General features: G+C 40.2%; 1 protein-coding gene across 1 annotated transcript in view; it reads left to right on the top strand.

The window, feature by feature from the left end:
* LOC109918813 (ninein-like protein) overlaps positions 1–17,291 on the top strand; it is a 56,288-nt gene that overhangs the window by 26,071 nt on the left and 12,926 nt on the right. Inside the window, exons 8-14 of the mRNA XM_048600931.1 lie at positions 1,936–2,057; positions 2,430–2,950; positions 4,258–4,917; positions 6,127–6,231; positions 6,321–6,390; positions 12,220–12,504; positions 16,427–16,540. Coding sequence (XP_048456888.1) covers positions 1,936–2,057; positions 2,430–2,950; positions 4,258–4,917; positions 6,127–6,231; positions 6,321–6,390; positions 12,220–12,504; positions 16,427–16,540 — 1,877 coding nt within the window. The remainder of the gene's footprint in view (positions 1–1,935; positions 2,058–2,429; positions 2,951–4,257; positions 4,918–6,126; positions 6,232–6,320; positions 6,391–12,219; positions 12,505–16,426; positions 16,541–17,291) is intronic.

Here is a 17,291-nt window from a genome sequence, read left to right as displayed (position 1 = left end):
ACAAGCATAGAAGCAGGCCATTTGGTCCATCAGTTCCACACCAACCCTCCAAAGAGCATCCCACCCAGACTCATCTTGCTACCCTATCCCTATAACCTACATTTCCCATGACTAATCCACCTAGCCTGCATATCCCTAGACACTGTGGTCAATTTAGCATGGCAAATTCACCTAACCTGCACATCTTTGGACTGTGGGAGGAAACCGGAGCATCTGGAGGAAACCCACGCAGACACGGGGAGAATGTGCAAACTCCACACAGACACCTGAGGGTGGAATCAAACCTGGGTCCCTGGCACTGTGAGGCAGCAGTGCTAACCATTGAGCCACTGTGTCGCCCTTTGTTGACAGATATTTGGATGTTAGGGGAATCAAAGTATTAAGGTCAGTGGAGGAAAGGGGAGATGAAGTCGAAGATCATTCAGGCCTTACTGAATGGTGAAGCAAGGTTGAAGGCTCAGTAGCCTCTCCCTATTTCTTATGTTCATATCCTGTTTTGAAGGTAGACTGAATCCATTTCCATTACTTTAAGTAATCCATTCTAGATCATCCTTTTTTGTTCCATTTATCTTAAACCTGGGTCATCTGGTCACTGACCCTCCTGCCAGTGGAAACAGTAGCTCATTATTGACTATCTCAAAACTCTGCATATTTTTGTATACCCCTTTTCAATTTTCCCTAAACCTTCTCCGATCTTGAGAAAAATCTCAGCTTTTCAACTGAATTCCCTCATCCTTGCTACAGGAAGATAGCAGCAAGAGTGGGCCATTCAGCCCCTCAGGCCCATTCTACCATTCTAGATTATGGTTGATCAATTACCTCAACACCATATTCCTGTGCCATCTCCAAAGCCTTGATGTTATTGGTAGCTTGAAAGCTATCAAGAATTCTGAAGATTCACCACCTTCTGGGCAAAGAAATTCCTTCTCGTTTCAGTCCTAAAAGGTTTGCCTGTTATTCTATGATTGTTCCCCCCACCCAATTCTAGATCCCACAGACAGGGGAAACATAATTTCTGCACGTTCCCTGTGCAACCCTTTAAGAGTATTATAACTTGCGTACAACATACAACAAAGATACAAGCCAAATAAAAACCGAAAGAACTGCAGATGCTGTAAATCAGAAACAAAAACAGAAATTGCTGGAGAACCTCAGCAGGTTTGGCAGGCTCTGTGGAGAGAAAGTAGAGTTAACGTTTTGGGTCAAGTGACCCTTCCTCAGAATGGAAGGAAGTATTCTGTGGAAGGGTCACTTGACCCGAAACGTTAACTCTGAATTCTCTCCAAAGATACAAGCCATTCAGCCCAAATGGTCTCAATTGGTGTTTATGCTCCTCCCACATCACTTTCTCTAACTCTATAAGCAAAATGTTCCAATCCTTTGTCTCTTATTTATTTATTTGTTTTCCCCTTCAATGTTTCTGTGCAGTTCATCTCATCGCTCCACATGGTAGCAAGTTACACTCTCTGGGTATAGACATTTCTCCTGATTGGTTCCTTTTTGAATGTATTGATGTCTATCTTATATTTACAGCCTCTGTTTTTTGGATTCTATCACCTACCACCCTGCAAAAATTTGGAAGTATCTTTGCTATGTGTGCACTATCAAACCTCTTCATAATCTTAAAGATGTTTATCAGGTCACATCTTCAGCAATCTCTTCTTTCACAAAACGTAATGCTAAGCTGTTTGGTCTTTTCTGATGGTTACCAAGTCTCAGTTCAGATATCGTTCTTACAAACCCCTTTCGCATTATATCCAGTGGTACCTGTGTCCTTTTTGTAATATGGAGACCTATGTACAGAGTTCTAAGTGGTCCGACAACGTTCTACATAAGTCGAACATTACTTCTCTGTTTGTCAATTCCATTTCTCTAGAAATGAACTTTGGTACTTTGTTTGCAAAATGTTGAACTTAATTGCTAATTTTTGAACAGATAAGGCTTCCCTAGAAAGTGAATGTGCCAACATGAGCATCCAAACAGAGATGGCAATGGAGCAAGTCAGAAGGCAGCATCAACAGGAAGTGCAAGACCTTAAAATCCAATTGGAAACAAAGGCAAGAAATTTCCATGTCTTTTCACACCTCTTCACTTCCTACCTTTCCCCTGTGGAGTAACTACGCACAATCTTTAGACCAAAGGGCAGCCTCGTGACAAGTTCCAGAAAATCAAATATATCTATTTGAGAATGCTGAAAAAGCTTTGAATTTAATGCGCAACTTATTCATGCCACTGAAGCCAACAATATTGAGGGTTAATGGGACATTTCCTGGGGAGGAAAAAAAAACATTTCACTTAGTGGAAAAACTGAAATTCCTATGCACTAGTTGCTTTAATCTAACGCTGCTGCAGTGTCTAGCAATAGTTCTTCAAGTTTTGAAAAACATGGCTGAAATAAAAGGTGGGATAATGTTGTGGTTACTTTGCAGGTAAATTATTATGAGAGAGAAATTGAACTGATGAAGAGGAATTTTGAGAAAGAACGGAAGTACGTCGAACAAAGTTTTAAGATTGAGATCAGCGAACTGGAGGATCAGCGAGTGACCAGGGAACAGGAGATGGAGAGGCTTCAGGGTTTGGTGCATGAGTTGCGTGTTCAACAGCAAGATGCAGAAGTCAAGCAGGAGGATGCAATCGCTGATATGCTGAGACAACATGAAACAGCCAAGCTAAACCTGCAAGAAGAGCTGAGGAAAGAACAGGAGGAAAAGTACAAAATGGAGGAGCTTAAGAAGGACGCAGAGTTGACTAAAATGTTTGAGGCACAGTCTAAATCAAAATTGGTGTTACAAATGCAGGAACTGGAAAAGAGGTTCAAATGGGAGAAGACAGCCCAACAGCAGGCCTTTGCCAAGGAGAGGTCAGAATTAGAGCTGCGGCTGTCAAAGGAGAAGCTTGAAATAGAGAAGGAATTGAAACTCCAACATCAGAAGGAGTTGCAGCAACTAAGGTAGGTTATGGGGACATCTTTGGATTGAAATGGGAACTGGAGATTAATGTGCATATTTAGATCAGTGTCAGTTGTAGCTTAGCTGGTGACATTCTCATACCTGAGTCAGCATCTCCCAAATCTGAATTATCCAAGATCTGCAAGAACAAGGGTTGTAGGTGCATGAAAATGTCATCACCTTCAACGTTTGTCCCAAGTCTCCCAATCTCCTGATTTAATCTTTCATCATTGCTTCAGTTTCACTGAGTCAGAATCCTGGAAATTCCTATGCCATAGCAAAGTTGGAGCAAAAAAGAACAGAATAGATAGTAGCAGGGGTAGGCCACTCAGCCCTTCAAGCCTTCTCCACCATTCAGTTAGATCGTGGCTTACCTTCTACCATAGCTACATCTGCCTGCACCATCCGCATACCCTTTGATTTGTTAGTATCCAGAAATCTATTAATCCCTGTCTTGAATGACTAAGCATCTACAACTCTCTGGGATAAAATATTCCAAAGAGTTACAAGACCTTAAGTGAAGAAATTTCACCTAATCTTGGTCCTGAGTGGCTGATTGCCTCATTCTGCGATTATGACTCTTAGTCCTAAATTCCCCAGTCAAGAAAAATACCCTGCACTTTAAGCTACACCAACTACAGTAGTTCAAGAAAGCCCAGCACCACTACCTCCCAGGAATAAGCAATAAATGATAGCCTTGCTAGTAACACCTATGCCCAAGAACTAATAAAATAAATGGTCTGCATATTTTCTAACGATTGATCACACATTATTCATCATTCTCTGTACTTTGAGGAACTATCCTTTCGGGGAGGCGTTAAACCAATGCCTTGCCTGACCTCTTAGGTGAATGCTAATTATGGAAATGGCAGGGCCTTTCTCCCTGGTATCTTTCCCATTACTTATCCTTCAACTATCATTTGACTAATTATCTAATTACTACCTCATTTATGTTCATGGAACCTTATGTATCCAAATTAGCTGTTGCATTTCTTATGTGAAAACAATGACTATTCTTCAAAAGTACTTCATTGGCTGTAATGCACTTTGGGAGATCCCATGGTCGTGAAATACTACACTTTGTGAATGTTATTCGTTTCTGTTAGAATTTTGGGGAATGGGGTGGTTAGTATCATCAATCTGAACCTGTATGTTGCTGATCCAAGGCAATATGACATTGAGGGTGCTTGATGAATTACTGCTCTTCTTGTAAATGCTTTATTTTCCCAATACCTTCAGGAGATTACAGAAATAATTGTTTTAAAGGTTGTTTTCTGTGGTTTAATGAAAAGTATTTAAATATCCTTAGGAAGGCAACACAAGATGAATCTAACCTGAGGCTCTCACTTTTGGAAGCTGACCATGTTGCTTTAACACAAAAGTATCAGTCTGAGAAAACGCAGCTGATCCAAAGATACGAGCTGAAAATTGAGGAGCTGACAAGACAACAGAGTCAAGAGAGAAGTCAGTGGGAGTCTCATGTTCAGACAACTTGCAATGAGGCCAGGAAAGAAAAGCTAAACCTGCAGGAAAAGATGCACGAGCAACAGGCTGAGATCTGCAAAACATTTGCAATAGAGAGGGAAGAAATGGAAACCAAGTACAAAGAGCAAATACGCAGTCTTAGTCGTGAGATCAAGAGCTTAAAGACTGAGGTAAAAGAGCTACGAAGTATGAACGATGTGGAAGATCTAACCCGACAGGATGAAAAACTCACTGCAGACAACTCTTGCCTTTACCAGAGGATCAATGTCCAACCTTCAACAAATGAAGAATTTTTTGCATTGTTAAAGAACAAAGAAGAGGAAATATTGGGTTTAAAACAGCAAAGAGATGAGATGGAAATAAAGCTGAGGCAAGCGATGGATGAGTCAGAGAGAAAGGAGCAGGTGATTCAAAATGAGACTAAGAATCTGCAGAGGTTGGTAACTAAACTAGAAGCAGAGACTGAGACTGAGAAGAAGTACAGGTTTGTCATAATAATTATCTTCGAATCGCTAATAACCACATTACTACTGCTACTAATCACAAGAATTGCATCTTAATCATGAACTGACTGTTAATCTTCCTGTTAATCAAAATCAAGCATGCAAAACTTGCTTTCTTTATGTCAATGATTAAACTGATTTCTTCATCTTCGGGCAGCTGTTCAAGAATGAGATTTCTGCAGTGTCCCTAGTTTCACCTTTTCTGTGCCGTTATGCTTTGTCACTGCTAATTTGCAGGTTTCCAGGTAGTCACTTCCTAACTTTTCTGACTGTACTGTGGACCTATTTATTTATATCCATTGCTCTTGCTGTGGACGAGCAGGGGAGGAGGTTAATCATACAGTGATCAGAAACTCTGCCAATAAAAAACAAGCTGCTCAGATTCCAAGATGGAAATATACCTCAAAGACAATATGTTGTGGAATTTGAAGGAGCACTTGCTTGGAAGTTGAGTGTTTTGGAGGTGCTGCTGCATCAGCTGCTTCAGTTCGTGAGAAGCATCTGTTAATCTCCAATTGGAATGTCTTGAAGCCCACGTTATTTTCAGGGACCTTGCAATGTCCAATCAGATTTACTAATTGGTCTTCTTAGGTTAAAATTGATATTTTTTAAGGGGCTTTATTAATGCTTATAAACTTTTGAAAATAAGTGAGAAAATATGGAATAATATAATCTCATAGCACAGCAGAACGTTATTTGTACCCCACCAGCTCTTTGAAAGAGCTATCCGATTGGTCCCAGTCCCTGTTCTTTTCTCGTGTCCTGCATACCTTCCCCTTTTCAGGTATTTTATGCAATCGCCCTTTGAAAGTTACTGTTAATTTGCTTCTCCCAAGCTTTTCAAAAGTCCTCATCGCCCTCTAACACATATTATGTCATCAACCAAACGGTGGTGGAATAATCAAATTGAACTTAATTTATGGGACTTCTGTGTCAGTTTTGGTGATGGTGGTAAATGTACTAAAAGCACGGAGACTACTTCCGCATGTCTGATATGATCACCATGTCTTTCACTTATTTCTATTCCTTGCATTCTGTGTCCATCATGATGAACAATGTTAGAGCACTTAAAAGTATTTGCAATGTCAGGGCTAATATTTAGTGATACCTCAGATTCTGTACTTGGAGCACTTCCTGAAATTCTTTAGAAAAACGCTGTTGTTATTTGACAAGAATAATGTATTCCTTAGATGTGAGTCTGAAATGCTCTCTGAAGAAAACTCTTCCTTGAAAAGAAAAGTGGCAAAGTTTCATCAGGAGTTCCAGGATCTGGAAGGAGAAGTTAATGAAGGAAGGTAAGTTAGGTGGTGCTTTTGAAGCTTCACAAAATGCTTGTGTTTTTGGTGGCTGGACTCCTTTCTTTAAAAAAAATTGTACTGTACAGGAAACAAGTGGAACACCTGAAAGACGAAAGAGAGTGCAGCCAGAGAGAATCTGAAGAACTCCAGAAACGGGTAAGGATTTGAACTTGCCAATGGTGGTTAGAAATGTTGCTTTGGGCTAGATTGAAATCTGATTTCACCAAGGTGATTTAATGGCATAAGAATGACATTAATTGAGTGTGACTTGACTAGTCTGGTAGATTAATTTGACTGGTATTAGGTTACAGCTCTAATCTCTTGTCTACTTGGGTGTGGTTTTAAATCCAACCTATGTAGATAAATTGATAATCTCTCTTTGACATCTAAAAGGAAGTGATGTGAGCCTGTCTCATCTGTTACCACTGGGTAGTTCTTGTTGTGTTCAAAACCTCTGTGCCCCTTCCTATGCTCCATCTCGGCATCGCCTTTGGATCCCATGCAGTCCTATGGCATCGGATAGGAACATAGGAACAGGAGTATGCCATCCAGGCCATCGGGTCTGTCCCATTATTTAATGAAATCAGTGGCTGATGTGTGGCCTAACTCCATATACTTGCGTTTGCGCCGTATCCCATAATACCTCTGCTTAACAAAATTTCATCTACCTCAGATTTAAAATTAACAGCTGACCCAGGAACTGTCATTTGTTGAAGAGAGTTCCAAACATCTACCAACCTTTGCATTTAGAAGTGCTTTCTAAGATTTCTCTGAATGGTCTGGCCCTAATTCTCAGACTGTGCTCCCTGTTTTGAGAATCCCCAACCAGTGGAAATAGTTTATTTATATCTACCCTGTCTTTTCCTATTAATATCTTGAAGACTTCAAGCAGATTACCCTTTACCCTTCTAAATTCTAGAGAAAAGATGCCTAATTTGTATTGTCTGTCCCCACAACCACTTTGTCCGGGTATCATTCTTGTAAGCCTACGTTGTACTCCTTCCAAGCCCAATATATCCTTCCTGAGGTATGGTGCCCAGATCTGCTCACAGTGCTCCCAAGTGGGGTCTAACCAGATTTTTGTATCACTGCAGTATAACTTGTGCATTCCATTAGCTTTCTTGATTATTTTCTGCTCTTCATCTGTACGCCTGTACCTCAAGGTCTCTTTGGACATCCACTGTATTTAACTTCAGTACCATAATCTGTCCTGTATCACTCCAAAATGGATAACCTCACACTTACTTACATTGCACTGCATCTGCCACAGTTTTGCCCATTCACTTAGTTTATCAATATCCCTTCATAATTTTATGCTTTCATCAACAATGTTCATAATGCCACTTTGTGTCGTCAGCAAATTTGGATATATGAATTTCTATATCATTATCACAGTCATTAGTAAATAATATTAATTAATGGGGCCCTAACACAGATCCTTATGGGACTCTTCTGGTCACATCCTACCATTTGAAGTACCTACCTATTAATTCCACTCTCTGTTGCCTGCCTCTGAACCAATTTCCCAGTCATTAATTTGCCTTCAATTCCGTGGGTTTCCATTTCAGTTAATGTCTCTTATGAAGTATTTGATCAAATGTCTTCTGTAAGTTCATATAAACAACATCCATAGATATTCCCCTGTCCACTATCTTAGTCATCTCTTCAAAAAATTCGGCAAGGTTTCTCAGGCATGACCTACCTGTCATTATCCCTTTTAGTAGCTCTTATAAGCTGCATTGAGGCCCTTTGCTAGTCTTTGTATCTTGTCCATTTAGTAGGATCAGTGCTGTCTTTTTGCATTTTTGTACGTTCTTTCTTTTACTTTTATGCTTTCCCTTATCTCTTTAGTTGTTCCTGACTGTTTCTGCTGTGAATTGGAGCTTGTCCCTCTCTGGGAATCAAACATGGACAAGAAAATTGTCTACTCATTAATTCCTACTGTCTCCCTCAGCTGATCATTCAGCCCTCTTCCACGTTGAATGCCACTTCAAAAAGGCACTGAGGTTAGAAAGGGGCTCATTCTACTATCAGTGGAAGATTTCAATGTCCATCACCAAGGACTTGATACCAAGACCTCTCTGTCATCAATTGTAGATGCATTTGTCCATGGTAGCATTATTTGGAGTGACCACCACACAATCCTTATGGAGATAAAGTCTTTTCTTCGCATTGAGGACACCCTTTGTGTTGTGTGGTACTAATACTGCGTTAAACAAGATAGACTCAGAATAGATCTAGGCATCCACGAGGTATAGCAGCATTGTATTCAGCTATAATCTGTAATTTCTGTTGACTGGCATTACCATCACTTTACCATTACTGTCAAGACAAGGAATCAACCTTGGTTTAATGGAAAGTGCCAGGAGTAAAATCAGGCATTAAGGTAATGATAAAATCGGCATAGTCCTATGAGGCTCACCACACCTCAGTTGAGGGGAGAGGTTGAGGCCACATACCTAAAAGCGAGGACCCATTCAGGTGAAGCTATAACACAGGACTACAAGTATGCTAAACAGCAGAAGCAGTATGTGATCAACAGAGCTAAGTGATCCCACAACCAACAGATCAGATCAGAGCTCTGCAGTCCTGCCATATCCAGTTGTAAGTGATAGTAAACAATGAAACAACTAATCATAGAAGGAAGTTCCACAATTATATCCATCCTCAATGACAGATCAACTCCACGCATTGATAAAAAGGTCAAAGCTGAATCATTTGCAATCATCTTGAGCCAGGAGTGGATGGATCCATATTGGTCTGCTTCTAAGGTCCTCCTCATCATAGATCATTGAGTGTATTTAAAACACAGAGAGGTTTTTGATTAGTAAGGTTATAGGGAGGCAGCAAGAGAAATGGGGTTGAGAAACATATCAGCCATGATCAAATGGCAGGGCAGACTCAATGGGCCGAATGGCCTAAATCTGCTTTTATATCATGGCCTTATAGATGCAGGATTTTAACCAATTTGATTCACTCTATGTGATGTCCAGAGTGACTGAAGGCACTGGATATAACAAAGTCTTATTGGCTCTGATGACATCATGGCTGGAGTACTGAAGACACGGGTTCACCAGCAGGTTGTTCTTCTAGCAAGCTATTCCAATGCAGCTACAGCATTGGATCTACACTTATGAAAATTGCCCAGCTAATTCTTGTCCACAAAAAGCAAGATAAATCCAACCTACTTGATTACTGCCCCACCAGTCTTCTAGTATAATTTGGATAAATGCGAGGTATTGAATTTTGGTAAAACAAACAAGGACAGGTTTTTTACAGGTAATGATAGGGTCCTGGGTAGTGTTGTCAAACAGAGAGATCTAGAGGTTCAGGTGCATAGTTCTTTGAAAGTTGCATCACATGTAGATGGGGTGGTAACAAGGTGTTTAACACTCTTGCTTTCATTGCTCAGACCATTGAGTATAGGAGTTGGGATGTCATGTTGAGTTTGTATAGGACATGGTGAGGCCACTTTTGGAGTACTGTATACAGTTCTGGTTGCCCTGCTATAGGAAGGATATTATTAAACAGGAGAGGGTTCTGAAAAGATTTACCAGGATGTGGCCGTGAATGAAGAGTTTTAGTTATAAGGATTGGCTGGATAGGCTAGGACTTTTCTCACGGAGCATAGGAGGTTGAGGGGTGACCGTATAGAGGTTTATAAAATCATGAGGGGCATGGATAAGATGAATAGCAAAGGATTTTTCCTTAGGGAGTTCAAAACCCAGGGGCATATGTTTAAGGTGAGAGGAGAAAGATTAAAACCGGACCTGAGGGATAACTTTCACACACAGGATGATTCGTATATGGAATGAGTTGCCAGAGGAAGTGTTAGATGCAGGTTCAGTTATTACATTTAAAAAAAACATTTGGATAGGTACCTGAATAGGAAAGGTTTAGAGGGATATAGGCTAAATGCAGGCAAGTGTGACCAGTTTTAATTTGGGAAACTTGGTCAGCATGGACGAGTTGGACCAAATGTTCTGTTTCTGTGCTGTATGACTCTATGACACTTGGCCATCAGCAGAGTGATGTGGGTGTTATTGACAGTGTTACCACATGGTTGTTACTCAATTATGGCCTATTGACCTGTTCTCTGTTCGAGTCCTACCAGGGTCACTCAGCTCCTGAATTTAATGCAACTTTCATCCAAGTATAAACAAAAAGCTGCATTCAAGAGATGAGATGAGAATGATTATCCTTGACATCAAGGTAGCATTTAACAGTGGTGGCATGAAAGAACCCTAGTAAAATTGAAGCAATTGGAAATCTGTGGAAACTATTTCTGCTGTTGCTGGCTGATAGAGACCATTCATCTCAGACCCAGAATGTTGCTGCAGGGTAGTATCCTGGGCTAAGCCATCTTCAGCCTCTTTAACTATGATTTTGCCCGTATTATAAGATCAGAAGTAGGGATGTTCATTGATTTCTCTGTATTCAGGATCATTTGTAAGTCCTTGCATACTGAAGCAGTTTGTGCCTGCATGCAACACAACCTGGACAACATTCAGGCTTGGACTGATAAGTGGGAAACAATTTGCACCACACAAGTACAAAGTAATGATCATATCAACGAGAGAGAATCAAGGATCCTCCATTGGTATTAGCATAGCTGAATCTCCCACCATTGATGTCTGTTGATTGGAAACTTACTTGATATAAATACTGTGGCTGCAAAAGGAGATGAGAGGCTGGGGAATTCTGTGGCACAATAATTCATCTTCTGACTCCTCAAAGCTTGATCGTCATCTACAACACCTGTCACGGGAGTGTCATAGACTATTTTCCACTTGCCTATATGAGGGCAGCTCCATCAATACTCAAGAACTTTGACAACATTCAGGCAGCTTGCTTGATTGGCACCTCATCCACTACCTTAAACATTTACTCTCTGCATCACCAATACACAGTGGCTGCAGTGTGTACCATATACAACTCATCAAGGTTACTTTGACAGCGCTTTCTAAACCTACAATTCCTATGGTAAACAAACAGGAGACTGGAAGAACACAGCAAGCCAGGCAACATCTAGAGGAAAGGAGCAGTCAACGTTTCGGGTATTACCCTTCTTCAGGACTCTTGACTGTTGAGTCCTGAAGAAGGGTAATACCCAAAATGTTGACTGCTCCTTTCCTTCAGATGCTACCTGGCTTGCTGTGTTCTTCCAGCCTCCTGTTTGTCTACCTTGGATTCCAGCATCTGCAGTTTTTTTTTAATCTCTGTCCACAACCCTTATGGCCTAGAACAGCAGGCACATAAGCATACCATCACTTACAAGTTCCTTCCAAGTCATATCCTGACTTGGGGACAGAGCACCCTTCCTTCACTACCATTAGATTAACCCTCTCCCTTAACAACACTGTGGGAGTATCTACACTACATGGTCTGCAGCAATTCAAGAAATCAGCTCTCAAATCACCTTTAGGGATGGGCAATGAACACTGGCCCAGTCAGCAATACCCAAATTCCATGAAGAATTTTCTTTTTGAAAATCTGCTGATTGTGCTTTCATCTACCTGGTGCCTATGTTCTGCAATTTTCTCCCTAAACCTTGGCCTGTCTGCCTCTCTGTTTCTCTAAAAACACTCCTCACAACATTAGCTCCTTCTTTAAGTTGCAGGCAGAATAGAACTGGAGACAACCGGGGAAAGGTCACCATGTAGGAGAAATTGAAATACCACTGTTGTATAATAAAGTACCGTAATAGCAGCACCGTATCACACTGGCTACTGGGTATAGTGGGCAAATCGCATTGCCTACTATAAATGATGGAAATTATACTAATAATGAAGCATACCACCAGTTTGGTTCATTTTATCCACTTCTGTGTGTTGAATATTTTTGAGTTGTCGCAGGTTTAAATTTATGGATATTTGCTATTCTCTCTTTGTCTAGATGTTCATACAAAGAAGAATAGAATGTGTTAAAATCTGCTTTTGTAATGTGAGATAAATATTGCCTATTTTTTGCATTGATCTTATCTAGAACAAACAGTATGTGGCTGAAATTGCCCAGCTCAATAGCAAGAACCTGCAGCTCAGCAATCAGAACTCGCTATTCAGTGCCAAGGTCGATGCTAATCAGCACAGCATTCAGATGCTCAATGCAAGACTAGCTGAACTCTCCCAGCAGAAGGAAGAGGTGGTTAGTGTTAACAAACAACTGCAGGAAACTTCCAGCAGATTGGAGAAGGAGCATTTCCAGCAGCAATTTGTATGGGAAAAGGAAAAAGAGCTCATGCAACAGGAACTGCAGGCAACTAAGGAAAAGGTTTGGCATGTTTCTTTCTTCCTTGTGGTTCTTTTGAGATAGAACTTTGTATAGAACTTTCACAGTCTCACAACATCCCAAAGCACTGTAAAGCTAATTAAGTACTTAGCAGTCACCATTCTAATGTCAGGACAAGTTTGGTTACAGCAATCCCATAAACCCAATTGTAATATGTGGGCTTTTAGTTAATGTAAATTAGATGATAAATGTTGACCAGAACGACCGAGAAAGACAAAATTTCTTCTGTACTACACTGAAAGGTCAGCTAGTATAGATTATGTGCTCAAGACTCTGGAATAGGGCTTGAATCCTTAGTTCTTTTCTTATAAATTAAGAATGATTTGTGGCATGTGTAAATCCACATTGTGCACGCTGAAACAATACTTTGTACCAATGAGAAGGTGGGAACAAGGCCTCCTATAGGCCTTGGCCAATGCTGCACTTGATCTGGATATCACCAGGTCAGAAGTCACACGACACCAGGTTACAGTTCAATAAGTTTATTTGAAATCACAAGCTCTCAGAATGCTGCTCCTTTATCAGGTGAAATCACCTTCTGACCTTGTCCACCTCAGTGCAACACTGGCACCTCCACATCATGGCTACTACCAGGTGCAGGCATCTTTTATTTTCTCATTTTTAAAGACAACAAAGGATATTAATAATTTGCATTCTGATTACCTAATTGCTGAAATTCGACCATAATTGATGCCCTATAATGTTCCTGCCTGAACCTATCATTAGATTAGAACTCTGGTGTGCTTGGTTAGTTATGATGGATCTGCAAAAGAGGATTACGTGTTGTTTGGAATGGAAAAACAGAAACATTTTGATTGAATTGAATTTCAAGTAAGCTATTCACAGTCCATAAAACGCACAGTGCTCTTCTGAAGCATAGGGCATGGAGATGCTGCTGTTATACCTCCAAATAGAGGCTGCTTTTGGTCCTACTGTTAAACGAAGCTTCACATGATCTTCAAGTGGTGCTTGTGTCAATGGTCTTGTCCGTGGCTCAATGGCTGAGCTTAAACCTCTGAGTCAGAAGGTGGTTGAGGTCAAGACCTATGCCAGAGACTTGAGCAAAAATTCTCTTCCTAACACTTCAATGATGTATTGAGAAAATCTATCAGACTATCAGAGAAGTCTCTTTAAGATTGGGCAGTGTTTGCTACAACCACAAGTGAGAGCTAATTTGGGAACGTTCATGGTTCCAAATCCCGGAGGGAAGAGAGCCCAGGATCTGGGGGTTGGAGCGGTGGGGCTGTAACAAAGTGGGTCAGGAGGTCCCTCCCTGTCTGTTTCCCTTCTTCCACACCTCCCATGACTCCCACCCCCTGACACACGCATACAGACACACACACATGCACGCACACATGCATACACGCACACACATGCACACACACACTCTCTCTCTCTCTCCCGCTCCGGTCACCCTCTGGTTCTCTCCCAATGTCTCTCTGTTCCCCCCAACCCTCCCTTTCCTGGATCCTGATCTCCAGCTCCCTGCGCGATGTTCCTCTGAAACTATTTGTATGCGCACATGCAATTTAAAGCTACGCATAGTGCCATGCACTGATGTTAACAAATGCAGCCTTAAGATTGAGGCATTAAAATAAGGCCGCTCTAAAGTGAGTGTAAGAGATTCCGTTAATTTGTAAGACTGGAGGATTTCAACCGACCAATATTTATTGTTCAACTAATATCACTAAACTAAATTATGGATCATTAGATCTTTATTTATAGGTCCTAGTGGTATCTTATTTGGTGCCTTGTTACCTTACATTAGAACAGTGAATATATTTTAAAATTATTTCTTACTGTAAAGCATCTTGCAACAACCCAAAGTCGTGAAAGGTACCATAAAATGCAAATTTATTCTTTCTTTGTTACTTAATTAGTTGCTACTGAATTCTTATAGAATAGAATTCCCACAGCGTGGAAACAGACCATTGAGCCCAACAAGTTCACACCAACCCACCTAACAGCATCCCACTCAGACCCATCATCCTACCCTATATTTCCCATGGCTAATGCACCTAACTTACACATCCCTAAGCACTATGGATAATTTAGCATGGCCAATCCACCTAACTTGCACATCTTTTCAATTCAATTCTATTGATAAGTCCTCTGTTTTGTTCTAACGTTTATAATAATTTCACTGCTTGATTCACCAGACATTTGTTTTTACAATTCCTGGAATTCCTGTTTCTCAGCTTCAATGGGCCTTCATTGCCTTGAGGACATTGAAGATTATGGATCATTCTTTCACTGATGGTCATCTTATCTCTTACTAACGGTGAAACCGAGAAATTGCTATTAAATGCCTGAGGATTTTATTCCTGCATTTGACTTTGTGCAGTAACTGGATTGATGAGGGATGTTACTTTTAAAGAAATGCTTGGTAGACACAGTAACTCACCATAACTCTTTCCTTCAGTCATCCCCAAACTGTCCACTTTGTAGCTTCACATTACTTCTCCTCTTAGTCACCATGTGGTCTACTAATATGCAAATGTGTAGGTGGTATAGTGATAATGATGTTGAAGATTTGGACAAATAATCCACAGATGTGACTTCAATTGTGTATCGTAATAGTTTAAGATTTTTAATTCTATTCTAAAATTCCAGAAGTGAAGACCTGGTATCGCTAAAAGAGACATGAAGCTGTTAGTTTTTATAGAAAAAAAGCCCAATTAGTTTGCTCATGACAGTTGTAGAAGGAACACTGCTGTCCTTACCTGATCGAGTTTATGTGCAACTCCAGCCCCACACCAACTCATTTAACTCTTAAAGAGCTTCTGAAATGGCCTACCAAGCCCCTCAGTTGTATTACCATCTTCTTGAGGGCAACTAAGGATGAGCAACACTGAAGAATGGTAGTGAAATGTATATCTAATTTTATAGTTCCAAATGTGCAACAGTACTACCTGTTGCCTTTTCAGTTCCCTGCTAAATGCCCCTTTTACAATAACGTATTTAAAAAACGGTGATTGTATTTCATTAAAGGCTAATCAATTATCAAACGTACACTGAAACATACCTCCATTTATAAGTTTCTTGCTCAGCTTGCTGAGGATTCCACACCCACTTATACAGTGGTTTTAGAGGGCAACACTTATCAATTTTTCACTGTCCTAGAACCAAACTTTCTGCACTTAAAAACCAGCATAATCTGTGGTCCTGAGATTGTACAATTTTTGTGGATTAAAAGAGCAATTGGTAGATACCAAGTGATAGTAACACATGCATTGGTATTTAGACATTATTAGCAAGGTGGGCATTTATTGCCTGTATGTAGTTGTCTGAGAAGAATGTGTGGGTCATAGTATAGTGACTATGAAACAAAAAATGATCATTTATGAAGGTATTTACTGGTCAACTTAGTTGATGTAGTGAGTCTAAATAAGGACTTGGTGGGCCGAATGCAGGCTTGGTGGGCTGAAGGGCCTGTTCCTGTGCTGTATTGTATTGTGTGCAGGATTGTAAGCTACAGCAGATAGGGAAGGCATAAACAATACATTTTCTTTTCATCTGACCTGTTTCAACTTAAGGTATAACTTTTGAGCAGTTATTTATAACTTTGCCATGTTTCTGTTGTAGCGTAGGACCAGATGAGAGACACTAGGATTGTTACAAGCAAATTCAGTTGAATTTTAAAGTACTTTGGGTTATATTTTAAATCTTGTGCTGCAACAACATTTTATAATACTTTATAATTGTCTACACACAAAACTGATGAGTCTTAATTACTTCTCCCTACTATTTCTGTTTCCAAATTCTTTTCTAATCTTCTTCCTGGTTTTTTAACTTGACTTCAGTTTTTACTAACATTTCCATTCTCCAAATTTCTACTGAGCTTCACTTATTTTAAATGTATAACATGTCTTGCATTTTGTTTCCTCTACGGATGCTCCCAAAGTTATTAGATCTAGATTCACTGGCTAAAGAGACAAATTTACTAAGGGCAGAGAAAAAGAGCCTAGATATTCAATCTATGACAACTTTGCAACTCCTTCAGGAGGCCAAAGAGAAGGTATTAAGATTACCATGTAAAAATTGTATTTCATTGAGTTAAACAGTGTGCAAACTGAACATTGTCTTTGCATGAATTGTACATCGTTCAATTATCCTGATCTAATATTTTTTGATTTAAACATTCTAGAGGCTGAATGAACTCAATGACCCTTGCAGTTGATACAGAAGTTCAACAATGACCTGACTGAATGGCAGAACAGGCTTGAGGGGCTGAATGGTTCATTCCTGCTCCTATTTCTTGTGTTCTTAAGATCTCCATTTTAAATCCTGGTCTTTGAAATTAGGTGATCACTTTTGTGTAGGTGCAATTGGTACAATGTCCCGTATGAAGCAAGGGAAAATCAGCCAACATTCCCACTCATGAACATGGTTTGTAGGGCTTCTGTACCAAGGTCTTCGGTGGGCAGGAACCAATTGGCTGTGACCCCTTGTGTTCAAAAAGAAAGATCATTGTTCGCTATTTTGTCTCACATAAAAGGTATACAAGCTAGCAAATATTCAGCATTTCTATGAGGAAGAAATGATTTTCCATTTAGACAGAAATATGTGTATGTCCAAAATTGAACAAATGCAAATCGAACCAAATTTGACAATCTGGTTTGGGACAAGGTAAGGATTGAGTAACATTTGGAGAAATTCCTATACACTTTTGAAGCTTACAATTTTTGACTTACGATTGAAGCCACAGTTTGTGTTGGTAGGGGAGACAAGGCTGATTTGAGGAATCATCACTTGGCCCACAAACATTC

Source organism: Rhincodon typus, chromosome 9, assembly GCF_021869965.1.
Source record: "Rhincodon typus isolate 14 chromosome 9, sRhiTyp1.1, whole genome shotgun sequence".
NCBI lineage: Eukaryota > Metazoa > Chordata > Chondrichthyes > Orectolobiformes > Rhincodontidae > Rhincodon > Rhincodon typus.
The sequence above is the reverse complement of the archived record's forward strand: the minus strand, read 5'-3'. Positions and strand labels throughout refer to the sequence as shown.